The following is an 18965-nucleotide window of genomic DNA, read 5'->3' as shown; positions in this document are numbered from 1 at the left end:
TTAAGTGTTAACCGTTAAAGCATTCATTATGCAGAAGAATCTTTAGTTCAGTCTGTAATAATGCATCAAATTTTATCAGATTATCAGGTGTTTATGTCAAATCTTTATACGTGAAGTAACCGTAGCTGTCGCACACATGCTGTGCAGTAAAACAGGGTCATATTGTCCTCTGAAATATAAAGTAGAATAAAATGTATAGTATTTGAGTAAATGTTCTTAGTTACATTTTACCATTGCCATGTCTCAGAAATCTCTCACATCCAAACAGGATTTTTCTCTTTGTTTTCATGTCAGCTACTATTCTTAGACCTGAGCTCATGACGCTCTCACATACAAGTTTCCAACTGTCTTAAACCTCCAGGTGATGAGACGTGTGTCACAACATTGGCACAGACCAAGTGACAACACATGCATGTCAGTTAAGTGTGGGAATAATTAAAAGAGTTAGATTTATTCTTGGAAAAAAGCTGTGATGTATTCCGTCTCTACAGTTAATATACTGCTCCCTTTGTTTGTCACCGATGCACCACTTAAGATACATTTCCTCGCAGACGCAAAATGAATTGGATCATACAAAAATATGTTGAGTTTTACTCCTGCATGTCATGAAACACAAGTTATGCTTGAGTGTTTTAAGTGTCTTTATGTTTCATCAAGCGAGCTCTAAAGCCTGTTAAAATCAATGTCAGCCTGGAGGGCTCTAATTAGCTAACAAGACTCATCTTGCCCGTAATGTGGAATCTTTTAAACAAGGTTTTATCTTTCATTTCAGGGCTATTTATGTAGAATAATCCACTCCGAGTGGGCGTTTGTTAAACCGTGAATGTGGCTGGAACTCTTTAAGCAGCTCCCTCAGTAAAAATTCTTGGGTCTACTTGAAGGTCAGATTTCAGTGAGTGCTCTGGAAGCAGAATGCGAATAAACTTGCAGAAGAGTTTGAAAATGAGGCAGCCTCCTGCGGTGACAGGCTCACGGAGATGAAACAGAAACAGCTGAGCCGTAGTTAAAGATTACCAGCTTTCTCTTTTATTGAAAAATATAGATGTTATTTCAAAGAAAGGAAAGTGAGGAAGGTAAATATATTAATATACTGTAAAACCAGAATAAGGAGTAGGAAAGGAAAACAGTACATACTTGGCATAACACTACAGCCACTGAATAGAAAAAAAAAGAGAAAACATTCAACAGCAGAACTTTGAGCCAGTTGTTTTTTCGCAGTCCTTATCTTTTTTTGCCACTCACCAAACCGCAGCTGTCAGGGCACGGGAAACTTTTAAGCAGACCTGGGGCACAGAGTATTTGCAAATTCCTTTATATGGTTTATTCTGGCCTACTTAGGAGTTCCCAACAGCAACACAGCAAACGCCAGAAAGTTAAGACATTTACAATAAAGTATTTTAGTGTAATTTAGTATACTTTCCCATGATTCTCTATTTACCACTTCCAAATTCACTTGCAAGTACACTTTGGCCGCAGCTGTGCTATTTAGTGTTGGAGCCGCTAACATTCCTCTGGTTCTCATGCTAGTACCACAGAGTCTCACTGCCGATAACAAAGATTGTTTACTGTAATCATCGATGGCACAAATTATATTTACATTACTTGATTAAAACAACAGCAGATAAGGAGTGTTTTTCTTCTTCTTCTTTTTTTTATAGTGTCCATTTCTTAGTGATGAACATGAAGGATTGCAGCTGCCCAAACAATCCACAAACCACACAATTCACAATAAGAAGCTAAGAGACATCTTAAAGTTTGGCCCATTTACATCAAAACATGAAAAAGTTCTGACTCTTATCTTACTGCATTTCTATACATAAGTAAATAAAAAAGAAACAAGATCAAACATCCTGCTAACGTTACCCAAATAACATAATTAGAACATACTTGGCAGTTTCCTCCAGATCGCTTTTAAAGGGGTGGTTCGGATTTTTTGAAGTGGGGTTGTATGAGGTGCTCATCCAAAGTCAGTGTATTAAATACAGTAGATGTCAGTCAACGCGCCCCCAGTTTGAAGAAGCAGGCAGGAGTCTACAGAAGCTAAGCAATGTACTGCTGTGGATGGGGGCAACAGCAAAATATATTTTTGCCACCGAAAAAAAAAATAATCTAAAAATGAAGTCTGACTTTGAAGAGAGCAATGTAACGGCTTCAGTTCCCCATCTATTTTCTCGTCAAAGCCACCAGACTCTATTGACAAAAACAGTAATTTTGGCTCGCTGAACCCTGGAGATGTTGGTCTACTGCCACCTCGATCAGTTCGTTTGTGTTACTGTGTGACTTTGTTGAATACAAACTGTTCATGTTAAACAAACTACTTTAAACACTAAAGTCACACAATAACAAACAAAAACTGACCAAGCCAGAGGTAGATCAGCAGCTCCGTTCAGCGATGTTAATTCATGGTTTTTCTCAATTGAGTCTGGCTTTGAAGACAGTTATGTAACGGCTTCAGTTCCCTGAAAGGAAACGCTGTCTGACAGCAAGGTATATTCATTTATTCATTCATTTTCCATAACCTGTTAGGGGTCACAGGGGGCTGGAGCCTATCCTAGCTGACACTAGGTGAGAGGCAGGGTACACCCTGGACAGGTCACAAAACTATCACAGGGCTGACACATAGAGACAGACCAGACGTTGCGCTAGACTTTTTCGTTGCCGTTCATTTGACCGACAGGGTCATAAAAATCCGGTCATAATCTATTTTTACCGGTCATTTTAATTTTCGTTTTTAGATATTCAAGATTTTAGAAGATATTCAAAGACATTTAGTTTTAATTCCTTCGTTTTTAATAAATCCAACAAGCAAGTTATAAAGTGTGCATTAATAAGGGCATGCACGAAAAGATGAACAGACATCCACACACCCGTGCCATTAGGCTTTGCCCTGGACACACCGGACGGCACTAACATGTCACTAACGCGTCCAGTGTGTCCAGGGCGTTATGTAGTTATGCCTGTAGGCTCACGTTCCTCAGTGCGTGCTGTTGTTATTTTATTTTGAAAATTGTCTGGATTCTCTCATCTTTTCTGTGTCAGACTTCCTGTTTGGTACGAGCTGCACGATCCAGACAGAAGCGCTCGCAGCTCCCGTGAAAAATAGACCAGACGCCGAACTGAAGCGCTGCCTTTAGTCCGCGGGCGCTCTGCTCTGCTCAGCAGACTGTGTGGACAGTCAGATAGGTTAACATGGGCACTGACTGAGAACTGCCTCTGCTGCTGGGCACCGTGCTTCGGTTCCGCGTCCGGTGTGTCCAGGGCGTTATGTCAACAACGCTACATGAAGCAGATGATGACTTTTTCTCTGCAGTACTGTGCACTCCACCACCAAGTGGGCAGGGGTGGTAATTGCAACCGGTCAAAATGACCAACGGCCTTCAGATTTTCCGGTCATTGTTGTAAAAAACCGGTCAATGACCGAGAATATCCGGTTAACATGATCCCTGAGACAGACAACCATTCACACTCACATTCACACCTACAGACAATTTAGAGTCACCAATTAACCTGCATGTCTTTGGACTGTGGGAGGAAGCTGGAGTACCTGGAGAAAACCCACGCTGACACGGGGAGAACATGCAAACTCTGCACAGAAGGGCTCCCGCACCCTGGGTTCAAACCAGGAACACTCTTGCTGTGAGGCGACACTGACATCTACTGTATGTAATACACTAACTGTGGATACCTCATATGACCCCACTTCAAAAGATCTGAACTATCCCTTTAATTTCAGAACTTCTCTCAGTCTGTTCATGTAGATGTGTTTCCAAAACATTACAATAGCCCGAGGCAGAATGGCACAGCATCCTGATTCTGTGTACACACCCCTGCATCAGTGCCACAACAGGAAATTCAAAGCTCCCATTCGTCAAACCTGGCAATTAGTTTTCTAACACCAACTAAAAAAAAAAGGTCAGACATTAATCATGGGATATCGGAGAGGAGAGTACACCTCTTTTGGCCTTACTTAGAACTGAAAGTAACCTGGAGGAGCCGACTGAGCGAGCGCGCACTGTAAAAGCATAAACACAAAAAAAGCCAAAGAGAAACAGCCCACCTGTCTGTTCCTGACCCTGCTGTTTCTGGAGCAGTTCCAGCTGGTTGGGGGCCAATAATCCAGCACATTTAATGAGTAGACAGGGAAAGGCCAGATGATGGGTTGATTTAATCATCTGTTCCTACTGTGTGATTTGGGTTGTGTGGAGGAGGTGGATAGTATCACTTGTGGGGCCAGTTCAGGAAATATCCGCCGCTTTCACTGCCCCGAGACATACCTGATGCCCATCTATTAAGTAGCTGCGCTCTAATAACACTTTGAACATGTTTTCACTTCCTTTCTCTGCCCTTAGAGACGAGTCTGAACACATGTCTGGAGAGAGTTTTGGGAAGAGCCATAACTATTAATTTTAATATAACAATTTGTCTACTGCAACAACTCCCCTTCAAACGTGTTTATGCCTCTCTGCTGACCTGCTAATCCTACCAACCTCAGCAATGATGTGGAATGAGATGTGATGACACAGAATAACACACTATTAGCCACAATCACCACTTCTGTCCTGTCTTTAAAAAGTACAGGACACAGAACACATACCAAAGGCCTTCTTTTTTTGACAATTCACAAGTAAAAAAGCCTTCACTAGCAGCGGGTGATTTTGTAAAACAGAAGTCATTGTCGTCTAATACAGCCTTGTCGTGACAGTGATAGCGGGAATGATGTGACTTAAGATAATTTTATGTCTACTTGAGTAAAAGTAAAAGTAAAAGTAGTTGGCTCACTCTGTAGTACCATGTAATTTTTGTAAAAAAAAAAATTCAACACATCAGAAAGACCCCAATTCTAAACTTTTAAGACCTAGCAGTGCACGTTAAGTATGATCCATCCCTTATAAGAATAAATACCACAGCTCTCTGTGAGTTAAAACAATGAAGATTAAAGGCGTTTTTGGACCAGAGGAGCTTTTCATAGCTCAAAGAACCCACATTTTTGTCATATCCGCACCACAGGAACTAGGAACAATCGTAGCTCTTAGAACATCATTTTAAGGGACTTTTTTTAGCTCCTATGTCAGAGCAGTTACCCTCCAGCACAAGAGGAACCATGAGTGACGTAAGTGTAGATTGACTGATCAAATACAGCCAATGCAGCGCCGGCAACTGCCATTTTGAAAAACCTGTTAGCCATGTAAACAACACAAAAAGCAAACAACAGCTTGTAAAAAATTTAAGAAAACACAGGAAGTAAAGTCCAGGCTTTAGTGAGCATATGTGATGGTGGAAATACAACACAATTCAGGGCTCCCACAAATCGTCATGGACAAAAATTGAAACTTTTCCATGACTTTTCAACGACCCATGACTTCACGACATATAACACAAACAGAACGCAACAACAAAATAACTCCTGCTCAGTTATTCTTTTGCTACTTAGTTTTCCTGGGGTGGAACATAATCAATAATCTCCAAATAAGAAGTTGATATGTGTCTGATGAAACAAAGGCTACTGTGAGCAGCAAATTTTTCTTCTGGATTGGCTTGTTGGTTAATTTGTTTGAAAGAAAAGAATGCGCCGTACCTTCAAACTACTATGCTCTACTTCCAGAGCAGTTAAAACAGAAGCAAAGTGCGCATTGGCACTGCTCAAGTGACAAACCCCCAACATTGTCCATGTCAATTTTTTTTCTGTACTTGCCTAGTGTTATTCAAACATAATGACATCGGTAAACAAAACGCAGTGTGTCCCAGCTACATTACGTCAACAGCTACAGAAAATAAATTTGCCATTAGTTTACATTTTGTGGAAGGTTATCCACTTGAGATTACTGCAACAATTTCATGACAAACAAAAAAATTCCATGACTTTTCCAAGTTCTCCATGACCTTGGGAACCCTGTATACCAACCACTGGCCAGCTTACAGTACGTCACTTACGTGTTCCTCTTGGTGGTGCGAATGCAAACAAAAAAGAAAAAAAAACCCTTGAAGGTGTGTGGTCCTTGGATGGACACTTCCTGTCCAGGAGTCCCCAGAACCGTTCGGTCCGAAAACGCCTTGTGCCAAAGAGAGACAGTAGCAAAAAAGTAAACTAACAAATACAGGCTACTGTAGACCAACTTCCAAATACTCTATGTACACCAAATAATGTAAAAAATACCAGAAATCACCCCTTAGACTCTGACGTGGACAAAAGTAATTAACTACTTTATCTATTTAGTGTCTATGCCAAGACATTGTCATTGGGAAATTAAGCTCCATGATCACTTCCACACTCAGCGATTAGAAAGAGTTTCACTTCTTGTCCTTTTCCTTCCTTGTTCAGAATCTGTAGTACACGTCCTCATCCGGTTTCTGAACTCGTACACCCTCCTCACCTCACACATCACACCCCAAATGTGATATTAATGTGATTGACAGCTGGGGGTACAGTCCTCTAACCCTATGGTCACCCTTTACTTCTTAAAACGAGTGTGATGCTCATAACCAATAGCTTGCTCATTGTTAAAGCACCTTTGAGGAGGAGAAGATTTGAACGCAGGAGCCAGTCTTATTTGAAAATGGAGAATTCCCCAATAATAATGAGTTCAGAGTTTGATGTTGCAAAAATTAGCAACCATCAACACACCCAAACCTGTCAAGAGTTCCACTCTGAGAGCCAGTCTGTATGCACTCTGGCATGCACTCCGCTCATATCTCCTTGCTACAGCACGGTGAATAAGGCTTAATTGGTTTGATTTATGATGTTGAACAAAGTGTGCAGAAATTAGACTGATCTACAAGAAGCTTAAAGCAGAAGTGGCCCTGCCTCTAAATCCCTCCGCAGCCTTTCCCAGCTTCTCCATTAGTGTCCGAGACTATCCGTGGCAGTGGTACCAGTTTAGTCTAAACTCGAATCTCATCGTCGTCGTCATCCATGAAGGTGAAATCTTCCTCCCCACGTGGCGAGCTGTACTTTGCACTGTCCGTGTCGCCGTCATGAAGGTGGTACTGAGGTTTCTCCTCAGTGACAGAGCCAGAGCTGGACACGGAGCAGCTGTCCAGGTTGTGGTGATTGTTCCTGGTGTGTAGCTCCGGGGTGTAGGGATCCACCGTGGGCTTCTGCTGGTACATGCTGCGAGGTGGCCTTGCAGGGGCTTGCTCTTCTGCGTCGTCATCATCTATGTGAGGAATGAGGGAGGGTGATGCACGGCCCTCGCTGCCCTTGCCCTCTTCATAGCCAAGGTCGTCCTCATCCCAGCCTTTCTTCTCCATCACGCTCAAGATGTCCCCAAGCATGGAGGGCCCCAGGTCAATGTGGAAGGACATCATAGACTCTGCGTGCTTCATTCCACCTCCTTTAGGCATGGATTGAGGCAAATCTGTAAGCTCGCCGAAATTCCGCTCTTCAAACTCTGCATCCAGTGTCGCCATCGCTGCCGCTCCATTTACAGGCCTGCTTTCGATCTCCGACAGCCTCTTCATGGGGCTTGAGGAAACACTCTTCGGCAGCTGGTTGCCTCTGTTAATATCCTCCTCATTTAGGTAGGGCAGGGAAATGGCGTTTTTCACATAGTTGGACGAGCCACCAGAAGGCGCCATCATATTGTAGTCATACTTGTCCCCTCGGTTTACTGATTGCGAGCGTTTGCTGCTCCTGAATGTACGGGACAGCAGTCCCGGTTTGGACCCCGGGGAGCCGTGCTTCGTCTCTGGCTCCCTGGGAGGTTCCCCTGATCGTGTGCTAAGAAATGAAGTGTCCCCAAAGGCATCTCCTCCTCTGCCAACGTGCATGGTGTGGCGGAAGTCCCCCAGTGGTGCGCTGATCATCTCAGCGGTCAGGTCAGCTCTGGACCGCCGCTTCGACTGGTTAGAGTTGTTCACCAGCTGCTTGAGAATCGGCATGATGGCAGTCTGTCACTTATAATCCACAGAGAGAAATGAAACTAGCTTCTGCAGGAGTTCAGGAGAGTTCCTTCCAGAATTATCTGGCAAATCTGTGAGCTGTTGTCAAAGAAAGTATAATTCCAGGTGTTTAATGTGTGCAGCCATTCTGGTCCTCCAGCTCGGGTTTCATCTTGTGGATCAGCCTGTGAAGAAGAATAGAGAGAATTAAAACCACATCAGTAGTTACGGCCTTGGCAGGCAATGTGGAAATAAGCAATTAATAATAACACACACCATTTTATTCTGCTGAAAATGCAACATACCACTTTAAATGCTTCTCTAAAGAGCTGTCTATTCATTGCTCATCACCCACTACCACATAACTCCCTCTGTCCTGATCTGCATCAAGTATGGAAACTTTTGTTGCCAGAGTCTCAAAACGAAGCCTCACTTGAGTTCAAAACTAACAAAAGCTTTTATAAGCAGGAGTCTGTGTAGGGAGTTATGTAATGGTAAAGAAAGCTTTCTGGTACAAAGTTCGCAGCACCTTCACCTTACTTAAAACCAATACCACCGGTGAAATTTAACAAGGCAAAAATAAGTTCCCATTTAAATGTGTCGGCCCAATTCTTCTGGTACATTTTTAGCTCTTTCTAAAAACTCTAATAGGCTGCTGTCACATTCAGTTTTTCAAGCGGCTGCAGTGTCCGCTGTCTCTGCTGTGCTTTAGTTCCCATTTAGGCCCCTGACTGTTACATAACCAGCAAGACACAGGATACTGGGAGCTGGAGCAGTTCAAGCTGGCAGGAATAAAAGAAATGAGAAAAAAAGAGAATGAAGTGGAACAGCATTTCTTCAGCGTGGATCGACTTACAGCACAGCTCAGAAAATTCAGATCAGATACATTCTGTTCTAACTTTCCTATCATCAAGAGATAAAGTGCTTCCACTGCTAGCTCTTTGTGTTTTTGTCTCAGTTTTAGCTTTTGTCTCTTTAGCCTTGAAGGTGAAACTGGAACACTTCAACAGTGTATTTAGTTCTCTTTATCACGGCTTCATTTTATCTGGTTTTCACTTAACACATATCAGTGACCATGTTTGACCTACGTTTGTCTACCAGCTCTGGTGATGGCCAAGTTATAGATTGTGTAAAAGGAGCTAAAGATAATCAGTGATCAAGGTGAGCTGCATTACATTAAGGGCACCCTGCTTTCTTCACATATAAAAACTTAAAAGACTGCATAACAGGGCCGCTATGAAGTCCCTTCATAATGCCACTTCTGCTTTTTTTATACAGAACCAAACATTACATCATCATACCGTGATATTTGATAGCATGCCAGCATCATGGAAGCTAAGCAGTCAGTATCAGCCTCTACTGTGACATAGGCTATAACATTGCTGACTTTTTGGCTACTGTTCTACTAGTTCTTCTTACCTGACAGCTGCTTTTTAAATCAGTGGTGGATTTTATACATAACACGTCATCAAAACGTCAAACCCGTCCTATCTATTGCTCCCATCCTGCAGGCTGTCCCTTTTACACAGATGTTGATACGACCTCCAATGTCAGCTGAAGGCTAATTTATACTCCCTTTATGTACAAAAATAGATATGACCATTTCAAATGTTGCAAACATCACTACCCTCATACTTCAGTGCATCCTTTATAATGGCATAGATACAGCCAATAGATGGCACTAGTAGGCGGAGTTAATAGACGACAAAAATAAGGCGACAGTATAATATTGTACCTTTAAAGGAGGCAGCGTTGTAGACAGCAGTGGTCTGTGACGGCGGATCATTTTTTTCACTGTATTAACGATTTGTTTCAATCTGCCAATATCTAAATTTCTTCATAATATCTTACGGTTGTATCTTGCTTGAACTACACTACTCTGCCTCCTCAATCTCTGGTGGTACTGCTCTGTTTCATTCGTATCTGTAAACTTTCAGATAATGTGCAGAAATACAGATGAAATGAATGCAGAGTACGGACAGAAGGCCCTGTCTGTTTCTGTAACTCACGGTGAGCATAAATGAGCCCTTAAAGGCAAGACAACTCTGTATCCCCATTTCGCGATTGTACTTAACAGCAATGTGGAATAACACCGCAACATTCCTGCCTTGAACAGGCAGTGTAAAAGGGGCTACGGTAGGGGCTACCGTTATTCTGCCTTGGTGTTCTTTATAAAAGGTACAATTGGAAAACAGGGGGACCGAGTTGTCTCGCCTTTAAGCCAGCAGCAGAAGTAATGAAAGTAACAGCAGGATGGGATGAGTGTGACATTTTGACGGCATGTTATGTGTTACCCGCCGAGAGATTTTAGAAGCAGCTAGGGCTGCAACTAACAGTTAGTTTCATGATCAATTAATCTGTTGATTATTTTCTCAATTCATCATCAGTTAGTTGTTTGGTCTATACAATGTCACAAAATTGTGAAAAATGTCCGTTAGTGTTTCATAAAGCCCAATATAACATCCTTCAGTGTCTTATTTTGTCCACAACCCAAGAAACTCAGTTTACTGTCACAGAGAAGCAAAGAAACCAGAAAATATTCATTTGTGAAGCTGGAATCAGAAAATGCAGACATTTTTCTTTAAAAAATGTACTCAAATTGATTATGGAATTAGTTGGTGATTAACTTATGGGTTAACGACTAATCAGTTAATGTAGTTATAGCTTGCAGCAGTCAGCAGCTAACTCATATAAGAACAACATCAACTGCAAATGTCCACAAATTGGGAAGACAGTGAGGCCCAGGGGTTCCTCACCTTCTGGGCTGAGGATGGGATCAGCCACCATATAACAGGGATGGTAAATGATTGTTGTCATGTTATGCCATTGTTATTGTTTAGAAAGCACCACCCGCCGTGTATATGTCACACTAGAGGCCCACACTAAAAAAGCAAAGCTGGCATAATGAAGGGTCTTTGTTGCGGCCCGATGGCAGGATCTCTGTGTAACAACGGCTTTTTAAAATAATAAAATGGCTCATTTCAGCACTTTGACCAAACTGTCCTCAAGTCACCAGTGAAATCAAGCCTTGAAACGTGATCTTAAAGCAAGTGGAGAAGAGATTTAAACACCCACTTATGTGCTAGCTGCAGTCCACTAGCTCCATGTGTTACTGACATTAACAAGGGTCTCAATTGTTTTAGCCAGACAGCAGTCCCATCATTCTCAGTGTTTTCAGACCGGAGCTGAAGCCCACGCTCGAGGCCTGTGTGCGTATCCCCACAGTGAATGAATGGGGGCTTCACTCAACAATATTGCAAAGGAACGTCACCCATGAAAACATTTGCATCTCTGACAAGAACCCATTGAATTGGAAAGGCAACTGTACCACTAGAGGGAACAGAGGGGGGTTTGATAGATGATAGAAGCTAGCGCTGTTTTTTTGTTCGCTGCTCTTTCAAAAGAGAGATCATCCCCGAAGAGAACTGAACTCTATCCAGTGCCAAGGTTTTATCCTCTATATTCAACAACTTCATTCAACATTTCTCTGTCGTTCGGCTGCTGCTAATGGCGGAGATGCACTGTCCCTGTAACAAAAAAGATGGCACAAAAGGAGGCCCAACAAAAAGCAAACGCATTAACAAAAGTATCCAAAAAGCTTATTTTCAAGTTCTATTGTAAAAGCCTTTTGAGTTCAAGTTCACACCCTTATATGTGACAACTGGAATGGGCTTACTGTTACGAAAGCTATTTAAACAGCAACTGGATGCCAAATTATAAGATTATAGCGTAGAGCAAACAAATGCCCACAAAGTCCCTGTGAGCAGACTCACAGCAGTTAGATTAATGCAGTATGATCTATTATTAGCTAAACCCTTTATTACTTCTATCCTTGTGCGGTAGCCAATTAGTATCTGCTGCACAAAAGGCTGCTGAATGTGTGACGGACCACTCAAGACAACTCATCAACTGATATGTTCCTCCCCGCTGCCCATAGTTTTGTATTTCTCTATGGCAACATCAGAGCAGAGCACTGGGCTACCAAGCGAGCTTCCTGTCTCTAAGCCAGCCGGAGACAGCCAGAGAGATTTTATCCCTGACATGGAGAGATCAGCTCATTCAGATGGATTCAGATGGATGGATTAACCCTTCACAGTGGCCACATGCAGGGCTATAAGACAATCACCATGGTGCTACAGCAGAAGGGGAATGCCTTTGATGTGCCTTGTCACTCCAAGACATTCAACCTCAGCATAAAATATGTCAGTGGGTGCTCAAATATCAAAAGGTTCAAACCCCACACCTTAAGTCTTTCTAGGAAACGGCCCATTTAGTGTCTATGGCGGCCCCTTGGTGTTTGATGAGGAATAGTTCAAACCCCCCCAGGATCATCAAGACCCCATTATTGTGGGCATGACAAAAGATGGAGTACAGCCTGCAGGCAGTCCTGTCATATTCAGTTCTCGCCTTTCAGTACTGTTTCAAAGATAAATCATGAAGAATAGCAGGGTTATGTGCATTCTACTGTTTCACAATAACATTCAAGAGACCATTTCAGAAGTCTAAAAAAAGTACCTTTATGTTCAGCACATAGAACTGCAGCTGCGTTAAATGTTCTCTCACATAAGAAGGGAAAATTAAGCAACTTTGTCAGTTGTTTTGGGAAGTCTATCCATGTTTTCTCCAAATCAGTGTTAGGTTAATTTGAACCCTTTTTAAATACCATACCGGACCTTTTTCTACATACAATGACAAACAATCCATTATTTTATCTTCAAAGGAAAATCTCCTCCAATGTTCAGGCAATTCATTGATTATTTAGCTTTAAGTATAAAAACCTAAACATTGTCAATAATAACTAAGTCCTAATGTCCTCAAATGAGACGACACTAAAGTCCTAATGTCTCCAAAGAGTGCTTGCTTACAAGCACTGTGTGCAAGGTACATCAACAGAGGGGTGACAAAACACTTCTATGGGTACCATCCACAACTTTTGACAGTGCAAAAATAATCGTTCTAATGTGTAACAAACCAAACGGACCTGAGCTGGACTGTTTGGTGAAAACGAGGCTCTACTTTTCTCTATTTATTTTCAGTGGGAAGGGGGGTAAAGTAGACTTAATGTTCTAAGTTATTTGCTGGCGCCGTCTCTTTGATTTTGTGAACGTAGGGAGAGTGATGTATGAGTTACTCAAAAATAAATGAAGGTGTAAAAGCTCTTTCACTTCGCTGTCTAGACAGTCAGGAAACATACAGTCATAGCTCAGTGTTTGCTCATACATTGTGACTGGGGATTCCAGTCTGGCCTGTATGACCCATACCACGCACATTCTCAGTTCAGCTGGGGTCAGAATTCCATCTCGGTTTTCTTTTCACAGGCTCATGGAGCAAAACAGACCCACGGGTCATACAACCACAACACAGCTATCAATATACGCACATAAACACACACATACAGCTGAACATGTTTGTGTTAGAGCACTACATACGCCCAAAGAGGTAATAGGTATTATCTTGTTTGCTTTGAGAGTTATTGCCTCAGTCGTGGTGCCAGCCAGTGACGAAGCCTTTATGTAACCGAGCACTCAAAGTGCCACATGACTCCGGCTCAAACTGAGACGAGTGGTGACAGGGCCATGAATGATTAAGAGCATCTTATGTCGCTGGCAGACCCTGACGCGCACAGGATGACATCATAACAACCGCCGTGCTCATCAGCGCTCAGTCTCACTCTTGTAATCCCGTGGATCACAGGCACCACACAGGCCTCAGTTATCCCACGCCACTTTCTCTCCCTCCACCCGATGAGCAGGGAAAAGAGGCTTTGGCTGCTCATCCAATCACAGCTCGACTACTGTCAGGTTAAAGCAACAGATGTGCACCGACTGCGATAGATGCTGGTTTTATTTTTGACTGCGTTTTAAATTTTTAAAAGAGAGGCAGAGGAAGAGTCTATCATTTATTTACAGGGTGGAAGCCTTCATGTAAGAGTTACAAGGAGACATGTACAGGGTAATTACACAACAGTTAAGGGACTCTGACGACTGTCTGGCAGGATATTTCAATATCTAGAGAATATACAAAGGGGAATATAACTAAAATATACTTATTCAGTATCCAATTTGGAAAGCATGGCGACATTGGTGAGCTTATGTGTTGGTTACCCAGAAAAGTTCAAAAGAATCACATCATATGAAGTATGTAAATTGTACACCACATAAGAGATCTTTCCATACCCAATTACAGAATTTCATTTGGGTAAGCAGTAGTTTCTTTTTGATTTTAAATACTTACAGTGGTTAGTTAATTATTTGTATCTCTTACTTATTTAATCTCTCTCTCAAAATTGGTCCAGACAAAATTTTGAACAATGTTCGAGCGCTGCTTGGACAGAGGTGGACGGTATTTTTGGCAGAGGGCTAAAATGATCTCATCCACCCTCGTGTTGTATTTCAATCACTGCTAATCAGAGCCAATTGGAGCTAAGGCTGATACATATTAAGCCCTGTTTCCACCAAACACTTTTGATATGGTACCTTTGGAAGCAAAAGTAACCCTTCAGACATGGTACCTAGACCTTAGGTCCTCTTAGCGTTCCCAACACAAACAGTACACTTAAATGTGGACTGGATTGTTGTCACTCACTGCTCCGCCCACTGTATTTCCTCCTCCATTAGTCGGCATGTTTTTTATCGCCCACAGACCAGGGTTGCACACCTACACGTTCCGATTTTCCATTACTGAACTGAACTGTACCATACTGCTTGGCTGAAACGGGGCTTTAGTGACTACTGCAGAGTCATTTGAGCTGGAAGTGAATACTGATTGTAACCTTTCCTATTAAATCCAAAAGCCAGAGGTTTAATTGTGAACATGAGCTCCTGTCTCTTAAAGCCAGCAACTAGAGAGGTAAGTCCCAAACTTGTGATGTCACCAAGTATAAAGTCTGGAGCTGCTCCATAGACAATGAATGGGAGTCTGATTTTGTGTACCCACAGAATGTTTGTTTTAAGCTTTATTCTATTGTAGTGTTCTCAGATCTGAAACAGAAAATGTACCCATATACTCAGAACGTTCCCCTGGGTGCTCTCAGTGCCATCTAGAACAGTGGTTCCCAACTGGTCCAGCCACAGGGTCCAGAGTTCTCCTTAGTCATTTGTCTAAGGTCTACCCAAGTTAATACATTCAGTGTCATACTTGCATTTCACCAGCTGGGAACCACTGATCGAGAACGTCTTTCACCATTCATTGTTTGTGGAAAAGCTCCAGACTTCCTACTTGAGGACACTAGATTTTAGATTTGGGAGACAGTTGCTCATGTTTTCTAGTATTTCTGAGCTGTCTTAGACGCTAGGAATAATATGTATGAATTCTGAAAATGGACATAGTTCCCCTGTAAACCCTCAGTTGCCCTTTTTTTCCCAACATAACATTCAACAGAAGTTCTGCTGTCTGAGCAGTAAGAAAACCTCTGCTTTGTTTAACCTTGAATCTGCACCATTGTTCAATCCCATTGTCAGCAACATTGATATGCAAATTAATATGCGAGCCAGCCAACGGCACGCCATTTATGACATTGCTAATCAATTAATCAATGGAGCTGCATAAGAATGGAAAGTTCACAACTCTGACAAAGAAGGTCGGCAAACTTCATTTGCAGCTACTTTGTGAGGCCCTCCGGCCCAAATATGTGATTCCCACGGGGGGAGAGGAGGCCAATGGTGTCAGAGGCACTGGACCTAGTCAGTCCACCAGTAGCACACACAATTCATAATTCATTCGCTCAGGGTGTAACATATATCATAATAAATATCATCTATAAATGGATTTATTTTGTATCTTAAGTATTGTGAGTCTTTTTCTCAGTGTCTTAGCACCAAAACAGTTATGTAAATATAAGTACAAATTCTTCTACTACCAGAGGTGCTAGAAATGTGCTAAAAATGAAGGAATTAGGAGCCTTCATCAACTATGTATGAATCCGATTCTGCCTCACATCATGTTGCTGTAGCCTTGGTGTGAGCTCATTAGCAAAGCCTCCATCTCACTTCACTGTTTTTCCAGTCGCCTCAAAGTTTCCTCCAGCCCAACGTCTACTTATTGTCCTTAACTCACCGCACAGACAACAGATGAAGAAACACACTCTTTGTGTGGCACACAGACTCAGCCCTGCTTTGCATAACATACCTGAAAAGTGAATCAGAAGGTCTAAAAAACTGATACAGTAACACCAGCGACGCGATGTGTTTATCAATGATAGTGTTCCAACCTGTTACTGACACAACATTGTGCTGTAAGCTGTCCTTTGTTCTTCAGTGCTACCTTATTACTGCCTGCGATGCAAGGAACCTGTTCTTCCTGTTTGACTCCATACCCAGTCACAAGCTCTGAGGCTAACCCAGTGTGACAAATGGCCAAAATATCTCAAACAGACGCAGATGACAGGATGTGAATGTTGAGAAAGAAAGGGTGCACGTACGTACCTATTTCACACAGGTGTAACTCGGTCTGTAAGAAAGCATGATCACATGGTAAACTGATCCAGCTTATCTAAAACACACCTGGAGTGCTCTTACTCAACACCTCCAACGCATGGGAACAATTAGCATTAGCAGTAAAGATTGCTGCTCTGCCCGTACTAACATGACGCTGCTGCCCAGAGATGAAGTAAGATGAACTAGAATTACCGCCTTGCGGCCATATGGCTCCAACAACCTGTTAAATTGCAGCTTACATTCATGTCTATCCAGACTTGTGTAGCCATGACAGTTGACAATGCTTTGCATATCGGTGTTCCTGCAAATCATGGATGCTTCAAACTCGTCCTCAAAGCAGCAGCACAGAAGAACTATACAATCATCACAGTTTCAAGAGCGACACCCAAGATTAGTGTCACCTGTTCAGTATTTGTCTCCCCTTGTGTTCCTGAGTTATGGCGTTGAATAATGGCCATAAAAGTGATTTTGCAGAGCATTATGTCACAGTGAAGTTGACCTTTTGGATATAAAATGTCATTGCCTCATCATTTTATGCTAGGGTTTCCCCCACATTCATTTATTTGACGCGACCTGCCACGATTAAAACATCTGCCGCCACGTTTAAATTTTTTACTTTTGGAGTTGGACCGTTAGGAGCGCTGTTGGAATCTATATACCATTCAGTAATTATTTGCTCCACACTCTCAGGGCACAGACGGCGCAGCAGAGTGTCAAAAAGTGTCCCTCTGCAGCAGCTGCTCCTCTCATCAATCGATCTGATCAGCTCTGATTGCAGTGACTGACCAATGATCCACCCCACAATGTAAGACTTGGAGGAAAAATACAGGAACAAAAATGAACTCATTAAGAGTTCTGCCTGTGCTGCATTCACAGACCAAAGAAACCTTCGAATTAGGGATGCACCGAATATTCGGTAACCGAATATATTCGGCCGAATATTGCAAAAAAAAACCAAACATATTTGGTGGAATAAGTTAAAAGCAAGGCCGAATAATAGCAGCGTGTTTTGATAACGCAATCAAACAGCGTGCCGTGACGGGCGGAGTAAAATGTCGGCAATGTGGCGACACCACACTCGCATTTGCAACTAAAAATAGTTTTGAGAAAGCAAAAGAGGCTTAAATCATTCAGCACGCTGTGCGAGCAGCCTACAGATTTCAACCACCAGCAGAAACGAAAGGAGAATCCCACCGATTGTGGGTCGAACGGGGGTCACAGACAGTAATGTATTCCTGTCAAATACGGCGGCCATAGGCTTACCGGCGACAGAGAAGTCAGCTCCAATAATATCCTCTTCTTGGCATGTGGACTGCCCAGAAGTACCTGAACAGCTGAGCCAGCCGAACACAGGTATGTGACGTGTCAGAGGAGAAACGAGCCGTTCACGGCCCACAAACCTCACCGCACTTTAGGGACTGTTCTTTACTTCTGAAGGGACTTGTCAGGGGAGGAGGGTGGCTGGTTGATTCTTATTTTATTTATTTATTTTATTTTGATCCCCCCTATGTTCATCACTCATTGATGCTGTTTTTGAAGTATGAATAAGTCAATAAGTAATTTATTCCATTGAAATATCATTGATGTAGCCTATAATAGAAAAGTGATTTATCTTTTTATAAATGACAAAAGGCACATCTGCCTCATTTTCGCTGTGGTATCCTGATACTACTTAGAACCATGATATTTTCATTGGTATCGTACAGTGGGATCCAATTTTGGTACCGTGACAACACTAATCTGGAGGGGGTTCATCTGCAAAAACTAATGAAAAACTAAACAACGATATTCGGTATTCGGTACTCGGTATTCGGCCAAGCGCTTAATATTATTCGGCTTCGGCCACAAATTTTCATTTCGGTGCATCCCTACTTCGAATTTAGAGAGAGGACAGAGACTGTGCCATAAGCACACACAGGCAAGATCCACCGCTGCTCCCCAAAATTCTGTGGGAAACACTGTATCCTATTAAACAGTTGTGTGACATTGTCACAATTAGCATATGAATTCTTGAGTTACGGCCAACAACATGTTTTGTAAGGTTATAGTGACCTTTGACCACCAAATTCTTCAGTCCTTGAGTCTTGAGTCTAAGTGGACGTTTGTGCCAAATTTAAAGAAATCCACTCAAGACATTCCTGAGATACTGTGTTCACCAAAATGAGACAGACATACCAACAACCCTAAAGCACAGCGCCCCCGGCCCAGAAACATTAAAATGCTCTAAAAGCCACGTAACTGGAACAACTCAACACTTTTACAATGACACAGCAACTTTTCAAAAACTGGAAAACCACCTTTCATTGTTTCTCTGAGGCTTTGAAAAGCAACAAGCTTCTTATCTTTTGCCAATAAGTTTGAAAGAAATGGCTGTTGTGTTTGGAAGGGTGATTTCAGAAAAGTTAATCTTGGGAGTGAGGAAAAATGGACTCTGCACCCATGTGTGATTTGTGGTTGAGAGAAACGACAACATGTTACATCTGGAGAGACTGAGATTTTATAATGAAGATAGAGGAGGCGTGTTGGATAAGAGAAGCTGTACAGATTTTTTTCCAGGATAAAGACTAATGTGTTGTGTCCATAGTAATATATTATAATGTTTGCTCTGTATTTAAATTATTAAGACAGTTATTTTCTAGGACGTGCTGTGCC

The 18965-nt window shown here is 42.2% G+C and overlaps 2 protein-coding genes across 3 annotated transcripts in view; one reads left to right on the top strand and one right to left on the bottom strand.

The window, feature by feature from the left end:
- Positions 1 to 18965, top strand: part of rpl38 (ribosomal protein L38) — a 1062689-nt gene that overhangs the window by 243695 nt on the left and 800029 nt on the right. The window lies entirely within an intron of this gene.
- cdc42ep4b (CDC42 effector protein (Rho GTPase binding) 4b) overlaps positions 1 to 18965 on the bottom strand; it is a 59635-nt gene that overhangs the window by 22623 nt on the left and 18047 nt on the right. The window contains exon 2 of one of the 2 annotated variants that reach the window (XR_007448087.1): positions 3508 to 8063. Coding sequence is in view for 1 of the 2 variants with exons in the window: in XM_049563151.1 (XP_049419108.1) it covers positions 6880 to 7878 (999 nt within the window). In the remaining variant the exon portion in view is untranslated. Of the gene's footprint in view, positions 1 to 1003; positions 8064 to 18965 lie in introns of those variants that run through there. The other variant, XM_049563151.1, reaches the window with a different exon arrangement.

The sequence above is a fragment of the Epinephelus fuscoguttatus genome, linkage group LG20 (assembly GCF_011397635.1).
Source record: "Epinephelus fuscoguttatus linkage group LG20, E.fuscoguttatus.final_Chr_v1".
NCBI lineage: Eukaryota > Metazoa > Chordata > Actinopteri > Perciformes > Serranidae > Epinephelus > Epinephelus fuscoguttatus.
This window is presented reverse-complemented; position numbering and strand designations above follow the sequence as displayed.